Raw genomic sequence first — 19,766 nt, forward strand, 5'->3', positions numbered from 1 at the left:
CAGCCTTCAAAAAGTTTGAAAATGTTTTTGTGTGTTAAACTGGTGAATGGTGCCTTTTTTCCCCATGACTTAAGGCCACAAGATTTTGCACAACTACCTCTATTCAGTCTTTAAGTGATGACGTCATGAATCCTGCTTCCGGGCCCAAACGACTCTGCGTTTAATAAGGACTTTGTGTTTTTTACATGTTTTAATGCTTTGTATCTTGTTATATTTAATCTCAACAAGCCCCTAAAAACAGTCAGTAATCACTGTCGGCCTCTCTCTGTTTTTATTACCGCTAATCATTTTAAAGCTCAGTTTTTAAAACCTTACCATGTAACTTCAGCTCAGCCCATGCAGCAGTATATTGATAGCTAATTCATTGACCGTGGTAATGGTTAAGTGCACTTTTTGGGAGGATGTTTTGTCTTTTTACTCCAATTCTAACAACTGGCATGCCATTCTTTTGGTTAAGTTTTTTACATAAATGTGATGTAAACACTGTCTTGGTAATTCTGCTGATTTTATTAGCCAAATGAATCCATGTTGTTGGTAAACTGAATTGTTGTTCTTCATAAGCCACAGCAGAAACAGTCAGGGGCAGCAGTTCTTACTTTGGCCTTTTAGACTAAGTTGTTCACATAGTGATTTTTCCTCTTTATACTCTGCAGTTTGACCTTTATCACAAAATAGTGGACAAGTGGTCACTGTCCGAGACTGGACTGGTGCTAAATTGTCTTACATAGTCCAGTCCTGGCTTAGGATTGAGTACAGTCAGGTCTGCGTCCTCTGGGTCACTTTCCATGTCTTGAGTAACGGCAGTGATGCTCTGTGGCATTACCTGCTGAAACATTTCCATCGTGGTATAGCCACTTGGAAAGGGAAAAGGAAAACTTTGTAGGTCTGTCTGCTGGGTTTCCAACAATGTGTCTGTAGTATTGTTGGGAGATGTATTGCCAGTTGCATCATCTGTCTCTGTTTGGATCCAGTTACAAGTAATTCCTGGTGAATCTCCCCGTTTGTCTAAGCCACAAAGAAGCGGTAGCATTGCTGGCAATATCGTGGCAGGGGCGACAGCTTCTTTCTCAATTATATGGAGACTTTTTGTTTCCCATTCTTCAGCCTTCAGAGTATTGATTACCTCAAGGAGTTCCTATGTAACCAAATGACACACTGATGTATTTAATTTTATACAACATATTTCATCTGATGCACTGGGACTATAATAGCAGTCCCCTAAAATAAGTTTCAGGTTGTTTTAGGTTTCCACAACATTAAAACTGTGTGCTTTGTCACAGCTGACACTTACCAGTTCACAGGGCCTGTCTATTTTCTGCATTGTATTGCTCTTTCCAGGATTAGGTATGCTTGGCCAGAGGACAACTTTTGCTCTAAAAAGCATTAAAGGAATGGTTAAGGTAAAGCTTGTGCACAGTGGTAGACATAGCTAATTAGCGACTTTGGTGGAATCCTGTTCCAGCTATTGGTTGTACCTTTTTATTATTGGTGGTCCAAATATCAGTCCAGCAGCCAAAACTGCAATGGCTGCAATAATACTAGTGAATTTAAAACTTCCTGTGCAAATAAATAAATAAATAAAGGCACAAACAAAAAATTAGAAATTTAATTATATGTACAGTTGATGGTTGAAATATTACTTGACTGACCTTCTTGAGTCGTTGTAAAAAAGTTGGGTTCACTTCGTTTTCCTGTTCCTTTAGAGGTGAAACCTGATATCTGGACTTGGTATGTTGTGCCACTTGTAAGATCCTTTAGTTCATACTTGTTAACATTTGGATCCACTGTAATGTCTGCAATCAAAATGATAGTTTTGTCATAATTAGCATGTTAGCATTGTCTTTATGAGCATGTTAGCATCGTCATTATGCGCATGTTAGCAGTGACATTATAAGCATGTTAGCGTTAGCATTGTGAACATGTTAGCATTGACGTTGTGAACATATTAGCATTATCATTATGAGCATAGCATATTAGCAGTGTAATGGTGAACATGTTAGTGTTGTCTTTATGAATATGTTAGTATTATCATATGAAAATATTGTCATCATGAGCATATTCACTTGCTGAAATAGCAGCAGCGGTGTTAGAATGGCTTTCCTGTCAAATGATTTTGGAGTATTTTAATACGTGAGTGGAAGACTTTTGAAAGAAATAATGTAACGGTAACATTTGATAGTAGATTATCTTTAGGTTGCTCAGCCATCTTGACAAACTAGTCCTATCCAGAGAGTTAATTAGGTTATGATGTCATAGCTACATCAAGTAGTGTATGAGGTCATTAAAATCAAGACTAAAAACTGCAGTGTGATTACAGCATTCATTAACTTCAGGAAAACTGAGAAGAGTAAACAAAGTAGCTGACAAACAGGAAATTCAGTGAGGATGATGCATGTGCTGTAGAGCAACCAGTGGATGTGATGCCAGTGCTATTATTATATTCAACAAAATTCAGCAGTTTATGAATAAGCTTATGAGTAAGTGGAGGTGTCTTACTGTTCTCAGATTCTGTTCCCCTCAGGTGGTTCTCAGTGTAGTGGATTGTGTAACCCAGTAGGAAGCCTCTGGTGTCTTCTTCTGGGATGGATGACCACTGCAGCACCATTGAATTCTGTGTCAAATTGTAACTGCTGATGTTTGCGGGACCACTCACAGGAGCTTTAAGAATGACACGGGAAAGCAGTTTCAAGAGGTCAGAGTGTTTTGTTGGTGACTTGTAATGTATGTGTGTCTGCTTGTTTTGGAGAAGAGTGCCTGTGCCTTACTGCCTTCCATGAAATAAAACTTTGTGCTTGCAAACGTTCCTTCGCTGTTGTTAAGATGCTTCATGTTGCAGGTGTCCTTATTCGGTCGCACGTGCAGACTGACGGTGTATCTCTTGTAAGGCTTCAAGGGTTCTGGATATTTGAGATATCAAATGAATTATGATTGATCGCTGGAAGAAAATGAAATATATTTATTACATTTGCAAAGCAACTCAAGTGTTCACAAGCAAGTAGGTGTATATATATATATATCTCTTTTCAAGTTTCCACCATGTTAGTGTTTTGGAGCCAGGTTTGGGGTGGAGTGCCAAATTTGGCTTCCAAGCTGGTCAGCAAGCGGCATACATCCATTGTATGGGTCCAAAGTATAGACACAGATTGTAATCTGTACTGGCATGTGGTGATTTAAAAATCCAGCATTCCGATATATGGGGGCGACCGTGGCTCAGGGGGTTGGGAAGCGTATCTGTAACCGGAAGGTCGCCGATTCGATCCCCGGGCTCTCTGTCCTGGTCATTGTGTCCTTGGGCAAGACACTTTACCCTACTGGCGTTGGCCAGGGGGGGCCGATGGCGCGATATGGCAGCCTCGCTTCTGTCAGTCTGCCCCAGGGCAGCTGTGGCTACAACCGTAGCTTGCCTCCACCAGTGTGTGAATGTGAGAGTGAATGAATAGTGGCATTGTAAAGCGCTTTGGGTGCCTTGAAAAGCGCTATATAAATCCAATCCATTATATCAGCTGATATTTATTTTTTTAAGGGCAGACAAACAAAACAGAATGACTAATCTTGCACAACCAACTTGTAAAGTCAGCAGATTAGCTTTTGTTGATTGGGCTGAACACAGGAAAAAAAATCAGCAGTGACTTGAAAGCTAACAGTAACTTCCACTAAGCCACTTAAGGAACGTTAGTCAGTTGCACAGACCTCTGCAATGGACTTCTGACAGGTTTGGTTTTGAAGCTGATTTAGCACTTACACAAACGCTTATTTCAGTGTTCAAGTTCCAAGCTCTAGTATTATTTTATTTACGCATAGCTCTAATTAACAGGTATCTGCAGGAGGAGACACATACATCTACAGCCATACCAGGTATCTATGCGAGTACCTAATCAGTTTTTCTAGCTCTAGAATAAGTAAATAAATACAGATTGGGACAGTACATTTTCTAACACAGAAGCTTTAAACTCAAGTCAACAAATCAGTGGACAATGTTATGGAAGTAGTATCCACGTTTTATAAAGAAACATATGCTTGAAACATTTGGGCCATAGTTGCATACTTACAATTAACTTTAACCGAATTAAAAGCTTTCCCTAGCCATATCCAAAGTGTTTTTCCCAGCTAAATCTGACAACATGCAGTGATCTCTGCTGTCCAATATCAATCCAGTATTGTGTATAAAATCATTTAGGCAAGTCAAATCAAATTGCATTTAAACGGTGCTGACCAAAAACTCATAATATTAACATACCTTTTAAAAGAGAGAAAGTATAGTAGTTTTTGCCTTTAAGGTAAAAGGACTTGTACGCTGTTTTAGTCTTCTCTTCCCTCCACTCCGCACAATAGCACACGTATTTTTTGAGAAGGAAGTCTTTCCAGTAGATTTTGAAGGATATGTTATTGTGGACTGTCACGTTCAGCTCATCATCTCCCATACCTGTGGATGTATACTTTGTTCAGATCTGTGGTGAAAACGACACCTTTAAGAGAGCTGTAAGGATGGAAATGAGTACTGACTGTCCATGTCTTCGCGGAGGGGTATTATATGGCTCACAGCTGGAGAGATGCTGACGTTGTTGAAAGACTGGATGCTCACACTATAAGCTGAGTAGGAGAGAATCAGTGTGATGCTGGGCTGAATGGTGTCGATCCGCTCAATTGGGGCCTCTCCTGACTCTTTCCCAATGGTCACGATGTAGCCATCATGCAGGTCTCTGGCAGAAACCTAACAATCAAAAACAGTTTATTATCAAAACAAGCAGCTATGACTAATCGCTGCATTTACATTCACCAGCTACTAGTATCGGGTTGGCCCACCCTTTGCCTTCAAAGCTACCTTAATGTTTCATGGCACAGATTCGACAAGGTGCTGGAACCACACCTCAGAGATTCTAGTCCATGTCGACATGACATCATCACACAGTTACTGCAGATTTGTTGGCTGTGCATCCCAAAGATGCTCTATTGGATTGAGGTCTGGTTTGAGATCATGTTCCAGAAACCATTAAGAGCCGAAAGCCTGCCAAGAAAATATTCCCCACCCTATTACACCACCAGCAGCCTGAAACATCTATACAAGGCAGGATGGTCCCATGCCTTCATGTTGCTTACAGCAAATTGTGACATCACAGCAGAAATTGAAATTCATCAGACCAGGCAGCATTTGTCCAATCTTCTGTTGAACCTGTGTGAACTGTAGCTTCAGGTTCCTGTTTCCAGCTGACAGAAATACCACCCAGTGTCCTCTGCTAGCACAACTGCTTCAAGCCTCACAGAAGAGCTCTTCTGCATACCGTGGTTGTAACAACTGAGCATTTCAGTTACAGCTGCTTTACAATCTACTCAGAGAATCCTGGACATTCCCCTCTGACATCAACAAGGCATTTTATCCCAGAGAACTGCTGCTCCATGTGATTGTCATATTCGACATTTTTTGCGAGCAAACATTAAAACAGGTGTACCTAATGAAGTGGCTGCTGAGTGTTTTCTACATTCTGCTTTTTGTTTAATAGCATGTTCTCAGAAGATGTTTTTGAAGAAAAATTACCTTCCAGGTTATTGAAACAAGGCGAGTACCCTTTTCATTGGCGACGTCAGTTTCTTTAAAGTTGACGATGACCGGCTGTGATGTCACCTCTGAAAGAGCAAACTGGGTTGTTTTTGGTTTTTTACTTCGAATATAAGCAGGTAATCCTTTATACGGTTTTAGGAGAAAAACAAAGTAGAAAGCAAACACTAACCTGATGGCACAGTGTAAGCTTCACTCCATGGGCACTGTGTACATTTAGTATTGGTGATGCAGTGTATCTGTAGAGCGTAGGCCACTGAGGAGTTTAGATTCTCCACTCTGCATGTAGTTTTATTCTGGGACATTCCAGGTGACTGCAAGCAGCACAGAAATCAGTTTGTGCGTTAGGGAAGTATCCGAAATAAACATCTGTTTTGTTTTTTGTAGAGTATAGTGGAAGAAACTGGTTCAGAGCAAAAATGCAAGCCGACAAAGTCACAGAGAGCCGTTCAGAATGCCTCCAGAAAGAGCTTAAGAACTAAAGTTTGGAAAAACAAGTACGTCTGCAGTTACAAGTAATTCAGGTGATTTGTATATTACCTGAATGAATTCCTTAATATACCTAATGTTCACCGTGTACTTTCCAGAGTGTGAGTAAGGATTCAGGCTGGATTTAAAATGGATCGTTTTCTTTAGCAGAAATTGATATAAAAGATGCTGTGATTTAAAATTAGACTGGAAGAGAAATACAATCAGAGCGAATGTTGCAAAGCAAAAATCACCCAGCTCATGGTAGTCGATTTTCTTTTCAAGCTTCTGAGACCATATTTCAGAGAAATTTGACTTTCAGTTAGACATAATCTCATCATCTGGCAACTTTAACTGTTACATGACTAAAGTGTGGGCAGTTAACGTCAGTTGGTAAGCTCTGACTCATTTCACGGAGATCTTTACGTAGACCTTTAGACGTAGGCTACTTTTTGTCTCCCTCAGATAAATGTGTCTGTCTATGAGAGTTGCTGTCTTTCAATGTTTGTTTTGTTTTTTTAATCCTTTATTATGGATAATACTGCATCGGAAAGGAAAGCACCAGTGTTTCGAAATCATAAAAGTCCAGCTCAGATCATGCTGCACTTTAAAAGCAAATCTAAGATTCAGCTATTTCAGATGTTGTTTACATTTCAAACCTGCTTTTGAATGCCTCTTTCACTCTAACACAGTATAGTGATGGAAAACTGTGATTTTCTAAATTAAATTTTATCTATTTATTCATTCACTTCTGTTATGGTAAATGGCCTGTATTTGTATAGCACTTTACTAGTACCAAAGGACCCCAAAGCACTTTACACATCCAGTCATCCACCCATTCACACACTGGTGATGGCAAGCTACATTGTAGCCACAGCCACCCTGAGGCGCACCGACAGAGGCGAGGCTGCCAAACACTGGCGCCACCGGGCCCTCTGACCACCACCAGTAGGCAACGGGTGAACCCAAGGACACAACGACCGAGACTGTCCGAGCCGGGGCTCGAACCGGCAATCTTCCGATTACAAGGCGAACTCCCAACTCTTGAGCCAACTCTTATTATTATTATTTCTATCATTATTCACACTACATGTGAAATATTGCAATGTCAAAGCTGACAGGCAGGGGGGGAAAAAGACCAAAACCCCCCACAATGGCTCATCAACTGCTGCACCTGTAAAATTATGCAAAAACATAGATACACAAATCAACAGTCTTGTTGTATGTGTGTAGGTCTGTGTCATTTCTGCTGGTTGTTATATGTATACACGCACACAAAACCCATCCTCACACCACGATCCCGACTCCGCCACCACTTTTCCTATGGCACAATGCAATCAGACAAGTACATTTCTTCTGGCAACCTCCAAGCTCACACAAACTTGTCCATCATTGTAATGGCAAAGATGAGCAGAAACATGGCTCAATACATGGGTGGGGCCTAGAAAGGAATTGACAGCAACTTCAGAACGAAACAGCAGCCTGTGGTTGGACAGACCAGTCACTTGAGCCTGGAAGACCAGAGTGACCACCTTGTGCACTGCCTGGATTGACTACAAGAAAGATTACGACTTACTGGCTGGAACTATACAAGACCAACAGGACCCTAAGAGCCTAAAAGGACCCTAAGAGGAATTCAGTGAACAAAGTTCAATTCAATTCAATTTTATTTATATAGCGCCAAATCACAACAAAAATCGCCTCAAGGCGCTTCAAAGTGTGTGATTTACCAAGGAGATGCTCTGTCTCCAGTGCTGTTCTGCATATGCTTGAACCCCTTCAATCACATCATTAACAAGATAGAGTAGTTGGCTACAGATGCCAACTATCGTATGAAGCAAACTTTAGCCACTTCCTGTACATGGATGGCATCGAGCTGTATACCAGGAGTGAACAAGATACTTCACTGATCCACACTACTAGAACCTACAATAATGACATAGGAATGTCATTCAAACAAGAAAAGTGTAGTCGAAAGGCAACAAAGACATTGAGGATAGCTATAAGAACCTTGAAATCCCACAACCAACTTGTAAAGCTGCCAGGAAAGCTGCATATTGTCGCACACCTGCAGAGAATAAGTCCGAAGACTATCTGGGCAATCAACAATTATGCCTGCCAGTCATCAGATAGCCTGCTGGGATAGTATGCTCACCAAAGGAGGAAGAAGCCATTGATATCAAAAAAGAAGGGACTTGCCTTGCATCAAGGGTTTAATCTCAAATCCAGCACCCTGAGACTATATATTAAGTACAGGAAGACAGAGAAGGACTATTGAGTCTCAGAACTGCTATCCAAGATGAAATAACAAAGATCCACATCTAAAAGATGGCAACAACTGTTTATATGCTGAGTGAATACCTCAGGCAGCAGAAGCCCTTGAAAGAAGAGGACCAAGAACAGGTCCATTCATGCCATGGACTTAGTCCTGAGGTCAAAGTGGTTTACATCTCCAAACGTGGTTGAGTGTGTAGAAACAAGATATACTGGCAATTTAACAATATGATTCGGCAGCATGTGGAGGAACCATGCACAGACACAATAGCCTGCAATCAGCCAGTGTGGGTGTGTTTGGTCACAAAATAACCCTTTTTGCATGGACATTGGGAGAGAAGATTTTCATGGGCAAAACCAACATACTCAACACATACAAGGCCACAGTTGACTATAGTCGATAAAGATGCGGTTATTTTTGCTCATGGGGATTTATAGTTGTCTCTGATGTCTCTGGTTTTTTTAGGGCATGTCCAATGCTCCCTCTAAGTTTTCATGTGTCTGAGCGAACGCACAAACTCCCTGAGCGATCCCTTGGACCACTGTGAGCAACAGCAGACGTGTGCACTGTGGTCACGCCAGCATCGAATCCATCCAAGTTACATGGTTTATTAAAATAATCAAATTACAGCGTTTACATTTATGTTAGACTACTTTTAATTAACTGCTTTAGCCCACTTACAATGAAAATTTTAAAAAATCTTGTTCCTGACCTGTGTAGTATGTTAACACTATTGGAAGTAAAAATAACTTGAACTCCAATTTTGAATTTATTTATTATAAAGCTCTGACTTGTATTATGAGTCTGTGGTCTGGGAGAGAGTCCTGTAACTCTCTGTCTGCAAAACACAGTATATAAAGACCAATGTTGGGCAAATAATCATATAGTTACTTCTCCAAAAAAGTTACTGAGTTTTGCAAACAACAAAGTTTTTTGCAGCTGTTTACCTAAAAATGCAGCCAAGGCGTTTTTTTTAAACAAACATTTCAAACTATTTACAGAACAATCAGCTGTTCTGCATCAAATTTGATGCCACACAAACTATTTGTGCCACTCCAAAAATAATCTCTGTCCACTATGAGATAAAGGAGAACAAAAGCCTGATACCTGCAGGCCTGACAACGGGAGATGTATCACTCCTGTAACACCTTTAACAGTCTCATTGTTCTGACACACACAACAAAACTATTGACAACACTACACACTGACTACACAAGATTTGCTCTCACGTCTCAAAACGCTGCCTTCACTCCTAAAACTTCCCCCCTTCCTAAACAACTAAATGCCACGTTGCCATATAATTTTTGATTGGTCGACATGGTACATTTTTCCACCAATAGGAAAGGGTGAGTTTGGGGTTTTTTTGGGTTTTGCTCAAAAGCAGATGCTTCGATGTTTTCCTTATAAAACGCCGATTTAACCGTTTCTTCCCTTTCTTCCCTGGACTATGGGATAAGGTGGCATCTTCTAATCTCATACAGGAGCAGACAGTCACTTTCTGACTAACACTGCAAAACAGAGTTGTTAGTTTCAATTTTAATTTTAATTCAGGTTAGAGTCTTTTTGTGCGCAACGCAGATTTTTTTGTGCGCAAAGACTGTGGCAGCAGTGCGCAGCTTAGAGGGAACATTGGGCATGTCTGTCTTTTGTTAACAATGACTTAAGCTGGGCAAGCTAAAGACCAGCAGCTTTCTTTTTTTTCTGATGTTTTGCGCACGCGTGTGGATAACCCTCTGGTCTTTAACAGTAGTGCTCTGCAATAATGCAAATTTTGATATCAATCGTTACCTAGTAAATAACTGACCTCATTCCATTGAAGGCTTCCCAGTGCTTTGTATCTGACAGAGTAAGACATGATATGCTTGACATCGTTTTGATCCCAGCTCACATTTATGTCCAGTTTCCCAGAGTGCCGTGTGAATTTCACATAATTTGGAGGGTCACATCGCTCTGAAACAGTCAGGAAAATTATCCCCAAAATTTCATCAATTTTTAAATTTTAAACAAAGTGCTGCTCCTTAAATTTTTATTTATTTATTTATTTATTTTTTTTACTTACGCAGGCTCTCCGGTGAACCTTGAAAAACTGCCTTGGTGCAATTTTTTGACTCACTGTTTTCAAAAATCTGAATGGTCAGATAGTGGTTTTTATAGAAGGGGATCTCTTCACGAGATTTATTGATGTTTTTATAAACTCTGCAATAGTTTCCTTTTTGTCTAGAAGAAGAAACAAAAGATGTTAATTACAAACAAGGACATTTTCATATGCATTTTTAAAACGTGTGGTTGTAAGGGAAAAAGGGAAAAACAAAACTACTTACGGTTGTATTACGAGTATATGTGTATTTTTGGATGCGTTTTTTCCAGGTTTCCACATACATTTTAATTTGGACCATGGATATTTAGTAAAACAGTCCAAATCACGGACTCCATCTGTAAAAGAGGCAGTGCACAGTCACCAGAAAGAAAGAAAGAAAAAAACCGTTTTCCTGTCTCAAATCTGATTTCAAAGATTATGGGTCACCTCAGGATGACCCAGTATGTGTTTTCTTTACCTGGGTGAAGTCCACAATGCTCGTATTTGGAAGAAATCTTGTTTACCTTGCACTTCTCTGCACATGAATATGGTATGTGACACAAAATATTTAGTAAATTCATGAGAAATTGTTACAAAAGTAGATGTTTTTAATGATACAATTTTTACAGGTCCTGTTTCCCAGCAAAATTAAAGCAGTGTAAGCTGTTATTGGTATCTACCATCACACAAAATTTGAAAACAATATCTTACAGACAGACAGACAAACAAAGACAACGAATTACAAACTCCCTCCCTTCCTTAAGTACACCTGGCTTGGGACTTTATCAGTCTCTCGATGCATTACGAAGGATTTCTGGTCCACTCTTCTTACATTGTTGTTTTAGCACATTAAGCCTTTCTTTTTCAGTCACTCTAAATTTCCTGCTGTCCTGGGGATCATCGCCCTGCTGCTGCATGACTGACGTTGGGCCAAGCTTTAGCTGTCCGACAGATCACCTTGCATTTGACTCGAGAATACTGTGCAAACCGCCAAACATCTGCTTTTATAGACGTGCTCACACTTGGTGATGATCCCCTTTCATTTCTATGGAAGCAGTAAGCAGTAGTTATGTTTTCACACATTGTTTCTCCATTTCATGTCATTTTTTTTGTTCACCTCCAGTTGCATTTACCTCAGTTTAAGACCTGAGAGTTATACTGTGGGGGAATTTCGACACAGTCTCTCTTTTCTTTGCGTCAGCTGGTTTGATAAAAGCTAAAACCTCTGTCAGATATGATGGATATGAAAATGCAGATCATTAAGTTTCTCTGATAACCCAGGCTTTCTGCTTCAGGGTCTGTACAGCTCTCATAAAAAGGGATGTTGCACATTTCATTTAACTCTTGCACCGCACAAAAAGATCACTACGAGTGGCGTCTACTCCAATCAAACACATCTCAGATGATGAAGATAACATGCTGGTAAAAATCTATAAAGAACACAAAAAACTATAACAGGACAATGCGATATTGGTGCAAATTAGGCAGGATGTTAAGGATGCTGAATTGTGGGATTTAGTGCATTTAAAGTGTTAAATAAACATTTAAATTCAAGTTAATCATTTTTTTGCTGGGTGCGCTCTCTACGCTGCTGTTTATTTATAATGGCTGCGCATTAGACCTCTGAAACCTTTAAGTGGGTCCATTTAAATAGTAAAGACCGTGGGGCTTCGCTTTAGTTGGTCAACAGATCTAAGTGAAATTAATTTTACGACAGACCTTAGCAATGATCTAATAGATGTTACTGAAGCATGTGCATCTCATCTAAACATGCAAACTCCAGTGGGACTGCGACGTTTGCACTGCTGTAACTGTACAGCTGGGCTTCATGTGCGATCTTAGTAAAATACAGCTTAACAAGCTGCACGTGCAGAGAGAATTGCATTGCACTTAAAACATAAGTTGCAAATAAAACAATCAGAGATAATGTGGCACAGTTGGATGATTTCAAACCTAAACTCTGAATATAATATGCTCCAGACCAGATTACACGTTCAGCATTACCCTGATGGTAGAAAGAGCTGTTTTTGTGACCCAGAAAACTCTGATATTAAGCTAAGAATTAGATTTATGATTTTATTTTTTAATTATTGTTACGTTCTGACAAGTACAACTGACGGAAGGTGCACTTTCTTTTTTTTTAACATGACTGTATGACGGAAGTTCAAAACAACATGCAAGTGCTCTGATATAGTTATCATTTAAAAGGGAGGATCAAGTGCGAAGTTTACATGTAGGGTGTGGGGTCCAGTACAGTAAACAGAGCCTGACATACTGCTGCTCTCTTCATTAGTGATCGTGGTGGTGTAAAGCATATTTATAAGTTGTTATTTCATCGATGAAGTGAAATACTCTGTTGGACTGAGTTGTTGTATTAGACTGAATGAAGGTTAAAATAAATGGCATGTGACACTCTGGGTTAAATGTGCAAATGTAGGGCAAATATAGTACTACCACTACCGTCCTTCACTCTTCATCTTGTGCCAAATGAGACAAATGCTCCACAAGTTCACATGAATCAGAATGCTGGAAAATTGCAGTACACACAGCGCTAACCAATATATGAACAGTAATAAGACAATGAATTATTAGAAATGTTGTGGTAAGCCTACCTTGAGTTACTTGAGAATGCATGGAGAGTGTAGCGTAGTGAACAAGAATCAGACCTTGAATGTGAACAACGGGAGTTATCACAGAGATGTTCATGGATTTAAATCCTTCCAGAAAGATTGAGCTGTACCAAGACAAGAAGTTTATCAAGTAGAAAGGCAGATTTAAAAAAAAAAAGGACGCTTACCCAGGATGATATAATATGGATGGCTTGCACATGAAGAACATCTAGAGTCTGAAAAATCCAGCTGAACTTTACAACCAGCCATTTCGCCCGGGTCTGTCTGAAAGACTGAAACCAAGACGGTGTCTTCGTAACCTCACACCCACAGTTTTCTGCCATTCACAATCATGATTCACACAGTAGCTGCTCTCTCCAGCGTGTGTGAGAAGGAAATATTGTCGGGGAGTTTTGACACTGAGCATGGAGGGGCGGGGTCACAGTGTGTGACACAGTTCATAGGACTCATAGACTGACAAGAAAGGGTAGGTCCCCTGAAGTATGCAGAAACAGCCTTGTTTGTACTTCTTCTTTCCACAAATAGAACTGTTGAGTCGAAGATGTTGTATCTGCTCAAACAACAGCTTCGCTCTGAAGTGCAGGAGGCAACAGAAAGCAAGAGAAGCGACTGTGACTCAAAAGAAGAGCAGGGATGGCTTTGTGTGCTGTAAATTCAAATTCTATTCATGCTTTCAAAGAACTGTTTGTGATCTGAAAAATTACAAATCAATCCGCTAGGACTGGAAAATATGTTTTTTAAAATAAAAATTCTAAATCAGAAGTCTAGTAAACGAACAATTTTGAAGAAAAGACCTACACAGTCCATTAAAAGAAAATAGAAATACTGCTTTCTGCCATTTATAGCCTACAAACACAAATATTATAATATTTTTACATCATATTTCGGTGCTGTTTTTAACCAAAACGATTTTAGAGGGAAGTAGAAAGCAAGAATCAAAAAGGCACTTAGTGACGCACAAATTGCGTCACTAAAATAAATAAAATTTAAAAATTCACACATTTCACCTTAACTGAAATATAAAAGCGGACATTTCTCAGATAGATAACATCTTAATCATGTTTTTAAAGGAAGGAAACATAAGCATGAACATAAAGGAAGAGGAAAAAAACAGCATGTTTGAAGCTTGAGTCACAAGAAATGTCACGTTCATAATTAAAAACTGCTTCATCTTATTGTAAAAATGATCATTCATTCTGTTCACAGTTAAGCTCAAACATCTAGGTGAAGTAAACAAACGAACAACGAAAATAAAAAGACATAGGAGTAAACAAACTAACCTGCGTTAACTGCCACATGCTCTGTGAGAGACGTGTGGTGACTCAGATCGCCCTGTTTTCCAATAATCTACAGTGCCATCAGAATTTTACCAAAACTGAATGAGTAGTCCATTTACCTTACCTTCACGCCCTCTAAGCTTCTCTAGCACGCGTTGTTAACACAAGAGGTTAATATAGTGCTTCTGTAGTGCATCTGAAAAATGTGCTGATGTTTGAGAGTTAGGATATGATTGATGAGTCATTTATGACAGACTGATTTGCCAGCCACAGGATGGAGTCCGTTCAGGGAGTGTTTGCATGCGTAACCCAGGAGGTTCAGACTGTTAAACCTCATCGTTGTTCCTCTTTGGAGCTCACACAAAAATATAAAAAGCTTCAAAAAGGCAGAACAGGAAAAGCTAGAGAGCTAGAGTGCTGTTAATCTCACACAGCCCAGTGCAGCTGGATCACAGCATTAATAGAAACCTGCTTTAGAGTGCAACTTAATACTTTTCCTGTTTTAGTTTTTCTGTATTACACTGCTTTCTGCTTCTACTCGCTGCCCTACAGCTTGATTTTGGATGTGAATGTTGTCCTTTGTTTTCCATACTAATACTTCTTATTTGGCAGATTTTTACATGTGAATCTGCTATAATTCTATTTTACTATAGAGAAAGTTACCCAATAGTATAAGTAATTAAAATCACTTCCAGCTGCAACATTTAAGTTATAAAAACAATAATGAATATATGAATCAATAATTAGAATCAAGTCACATACTAGAATAGAATAGATCTTTATTGTCACTGTTACAAGAACAATGAAACACAGTTTGGCATCTCTCCGTTGGTAGCATGTAGATTTACATTCAGATTCTTTTAGGATAGGAAAAGAAGATAAAATAGACTTAAGTTTCTGAGCAGTAACATAAAAGATAAAAAAAAAACATAGATATGTATAAGTTATATACAAAAATATATGCCACATAATGAGCAGGTGCAATGTAAGGAGCAAGTGAGTGATCAGTATAAGGTGCAATGTGATCAGCAGTATTGCACATAAGGGGTAGGAATGCTGGTTGCTACTATAATAAATACAGTTATATAAATACAGGTAGCAATGTTAGTTGCATTATAATGTAATGAATACGGTTTATAAATGCAGTGTAAAGCTCTGTGAATGCAGCAGTAAGTCAGAAGGCTTTCGATGGCGGAGCGGTTTTTGGGGTAATTGGGCCTGACGCAGCTGTCTGAGAAAGTGCAGCCTTTCTTGTGCTTTTCCTCCCTGGCGGGAAATGTATATGTACTGTATAGGATTCTGCAAAATGTGTATTTTTGCTTTACCTAGTCTCAGTGTATTTTCATGCTAAAACATTTGTATTATTACTTATATTCAGTTATAACTTTTACTGAATAAAAGAATCTAGCTCATTTACAGCCCTGTGCTCTCAGACAGATGGTATTACATGAAAAGAGGCTGAAAAGGTTTTTTTATATTGAGTTGAGTTGAATTGACAATGATTGTTTGGTAAAAAAAAAGGGTTTTTTTCACGTAAGTAAAAATCCTTATCTATTTCAAGTAATACAGACGTTCGCAGAAGAATCGCACACTTTTTAGCAAAGTAGAAAACATCTTGTGTTCGAGAATAATGTATTTGCATATTTATAGATTTCATTGATTTGGATGGATTTTAAATTCTAAATCATTTAAAATGATAAAAATTACGATGTGGATCCTATACCTTGTTCAGTCTTACCCGGTGAAGATTTGTTCAACCAATATTTTATAGTGTTCGGCTACAATACTTTGTGCCTAACTGTTATATGAGAGCCAAAAGCAAGCTGTTGTAATGTGAAAAATCGAAATAAACAACACTAACTATGTACAGTCACCTCTGCGTGTTATCGTAGACGACGGACAAACACACAAATGTACATTTTGCTGCATGTTCCTCCTTCTGTGCAGCAGTGTATGCACACAGGAAGTTTTGTTCACACCTCACTGACTTAAGTTGGGCCCCAAGAACGTCATTAATGTTGTGTATCGTGATCTTTATCTTAACATTACACTCTGTACCAGCTGCAGAGCAAAGTCTGAGGTACGGTTATTACTGTTTTTCTGTACAACCTTTGTCTCTGAAAGCCTTCTGCCTTCTGCTTTGAACTGCCACGAGCTAAAAATGTCAAATGATTCTTAAAGTCATAGAAAGACCCGATGACAAAACAGACCCCTGAAACCTACTGAATCAAAAGAGATGATTAAAATTAGAAGAGAACACTTAAAGATCCCAGCCACAGGAAATTCATTTCCGCTAAACAACTCACTGCCTGCCTACCCATGTTTTTCTCATCGGTAAATTTCCCCACCTTAACCTGTTTCTTATCACCACCTTGAATCAGCGATGCTCTAACTTATTGTGGCCTACAAGTGTCGAAATGCTACATATGTGGGTTCATCTCGCAGAGTCTGGCTTTGATCTAAGATCTTTAGTGTTTTACCAGCAGGCTCAGGATTCAATAGTCACCTTTTCAGTAAACTGGTATTGATACTCATGGATGATAGCTGAATGCTGTTCATTGTACAGAAGGATTGAAATATAGTTTTTGAAGCAATGGCATAAACATTACAGGTCAAATGAAGGTACATTGTACATCTAATTTCCCTAATATTCACTAATATTGAGTGAAAGAAAATAACGGAACCATGCTTTCAGTTCAACAACCAATATAGGCTGGGACAAGGAATGAATCTTTGTGCATTTTTTTGAAGAATAAAGTTGCATTAGTATTTTCCTATTAGTTTACATTCAAAAGCGATCAGGATCAGGTTCCAACAATTTTTAGCACGTTAATTTCCATACATACAAACTATAATACCCTCAGGTAAACAGCTAAAGGAGCCTTTGCATTTAATGTTCTCTGCTATCGCTGCTTGTTCTTTAGCAAACAGTACCCTCCTGTGGTAAGACTGTGTGTGCACAAACTTTATAATAGAGACACAGCAAAAAGAACAAAAAAATACTTTAACACTATAAAGTTGTGTTTAAATTTTACTGACGTAGCAGCGGTGCATAGCAAAAGTGCTCTGCAGCGTTTCCCTTTCGCGTGGCGTTTCTTAGAAAGCCTAACTGTGACTAATACTGAACAGTAAAAATCTACTGTACATGGAGTGGTTCTTATATAGCGCGTGTCTACTGTATTTGAGAACTCAAAGGACTTTATGCAACTTGCCTCATTCACCCATTCATACAAGTACTTTTTCTTTTTCTTTTTTTTTTACTATGTAAGTGCTCTCCGTCGCACATTCACACACATTCGTACTTCGATGGATGCGTCTTGCCCGAGGATGTTTGACATGCAGACTGGAGCAGCCGGGGATTGAACACCTGCTCTACCTCCTGAGATACAAACACCCCTGATGCTTCATCCTTTCTGTCTTTTTTTAAATGTAATTTTTACCTTGAATAAAATGTGTTTGCGTGCCTGTTGGATTCGCACAGGTTAATTGACATCTGTCCCAAGCTGTTGTAGCCAGAGGTTAAAGCGAGTGTTGACGGGGGAAAACCCTAAGTTCAGACAGCAGTACAGTGGAGGGGACTGACTCACTTCAGTAGAGTTGACTCGACTCTCGTGACTAGAAATAAGTCACACTGTAATTTCTATTGCGAGTTCCTGTAGATTTGATTTCTTTGTGGAAAGGCTGTAATCAGCTGAGCTGTGTTGGTCTTGAGGTTCAATCTATAATCACATGTTACATGAGCCATCATGACTACTTGCAAGTCCACAGCCAGTGGAAGAAGGCAGACACTAAGAGAGCGTTACTAAAAAACATCGACACCTTAAATTTAAACTGGTGACTTGGACCCAAGTTCTTTTAAAATTGAGTGACATTGAAATAAGTTTTATTTTAAAGCATTATGTATGTTAACTTCTATTTCAATGCTCAACAAGGCATAAAAAAAAATTCATGTACAGAGAAGATTTTGAGAATGAGCGCATCCTGGATTCATTTTTTTATTTGAGGTGCTTTTTTGGAAGGGATGAAAGCTAAAAGATCGAAGTTGCTCTCAAGACACTTTTGTTTTAAATCAAATGTAAAATGTCCTGTTAAACCCACAAAAGAAAAGAAAAACTCCAACGCAATTTGGCACACAAGATTTATCAGCTAGTTTTTCTTTTCTAGTGCTATTACACCAGTATGAACTGAATATTTGTTTTACCACAAAGCCCACAATATTATCTAATATCTACTATCTATTATCTGAATCAATACTATATAAACACACACAATAGTATTAACAGACAATTTTTCTTTTTAAAAAGCAAAAACTCTAGAGGGTTTAATTTAATTATATGAAAATTATAGTTGTTTTTTTTAAAGGCTTATGTAATAACTACAACTTTACATGTGAGCTTTAAATTTCCATTTTTATCAAATGTGTCTGCAAGCTAAAGACACATTTGCTATATTTTCAACTGACATTTTTATTCTCAGAGATGGAGAAAGATGTAAGACTGGAAAGAGAGAAGCAGTGGGTATACTGGGGCCTTTGGGGTGGACACCGAGTTATTATTAACATTAATAATTGAAATGTACACCATCTTAACATCTGTTTTCTGCATGCTGTTGTGACAAAGCACAGGCCGAGCCGGAGTTCTGAGAATGCTGATATGCTCGCTTTGCTTCATTCCAGCCGACATACACTTACTCATACAATACCACACTTAAATACACAAACACATACCTTCGACTGACCTAAAATAGCTTTCCAAGTAAACAATTTAAAAATATTTTAAGCTTTAATTTGGTTGCCTATCCAGGGTGTACCCTGTCTCGTGTCTCATGATAACTTAAATAGGTTCCAACCCAACTAATCCTGGATTAGGGCTCGGGGATCTTAGTACTGATATCACATCCTAAATTGGTCTAGGGTTAAAGCGAATAACTTGGAGAGACTGTTTTGGGTGAGTTTGAAATTGTTTATTGCCAGATTGTTTTAAAGAAAGAATAAATGCCAAGCCTCACTTATTAAGAAAAAAACTCACCGGCTAAACAATTTAAATAAAAGAATAATAGAAGATACACCTACACCTCAACTCCCTGTAACTCCAGGATAAACAGGAGAATTTCCTCCAATCAAACTTTCTCTATCATCCTAACAAAACCAATGAAAAAAAACTATCCATCGAGAGTAACAAGTAGGGATAGAAATCTTGATATTGATATTTGGATGTTGTATCAAGCTTATAAGGGGGCGGTGTTTCAAAACACTGCTTTGAAATGTAGTTCAAAACGCCCACCTCACGTGACTGCGGCCAATCAAGGTCTTGGTGTGTTGCACCCCAGTTTCGATGAGTGGATTACTTGCTGCTTTTAGGTCGACTGACTGAGAACAGAACAACCTGATGACGCTGTAAACTCCCAAATAAAGCTCAAGGGTCATCGTCATCAGTAGCAACAGGATTGGCAGCAGAAGCCACAGAAAGAAGAGAGTTAATGGAAA

At 38.9% G+C, this 19,766-nt stretch overlaps 1 protein-coding gene across 2 annotated transcripts; it reads right to left on the bottom strand.

Annotated features, from left to right (window-relative positions):
- Positions 1–486: 486 nt before the first annotated feature.
- LOC102303147 (protein sidekick-1) lies at positions 487–14,526 on the bottom strand. 2 transcript variants are annotated; one of them, XM_005929798.3, is made up of 17 exons: positions 14,406–14,526; positions 13,172–13,576; positions 12,987–13,040; positions 10,853–10,909; positions 10,619–10,730; positions 10,357–10,514; positions 10,102–10,247; positions 5,727–5,868; positions 5,534–5,622; positions 4,504–4,711; positions 4,238–4,423; positions 2,766–2,897; positions 2,497–2,658; positions 1,650–1,793; positions 1,476–1,557; positions 1,292–1,373; positions 487–1,135 (listed from the first exon to the last, which is right to left on the bottom strand). In XM_005929798.3, the coding sequence occupies exons 2-17, from the start codon at positions 13,251–13,253 to the stop codon at positions 665–667; spliced, it is 2,307 nt and encodes a 768-aa protein (XP_005929860.1). In that variant the 5' UTR covers positions 13,254–13,576; positions 14,406–14,526; the 3' UTR covers positions 487–664. The 2 variants fall into 2 exon arrangements, with proteins under 2 accessions (XP_005929860.1, XP_042079188.1); XM_042223254.1 differs by having other exon boundaries at positions 14,285–14,524.
- Positions 14,527–19,766: the final 5,240 nt, after the last annotated feature.

This window comes from Haplochromis burtoni, unplaced genomic scaffold (genome assembly GCF_018398535.1).
Source record: "Haplochromis burtoni strain Fernald_Lab_line unplaced genomic scaffold, NCSU_Asbu1 Contig_107, whole genome shotgun sequence".
NCBI lineage: Eukaryota > Metazoa > Chordata > Actinopteri > Cichliformes > Cichlidae > Haplochromis > Haplochromis burtoni.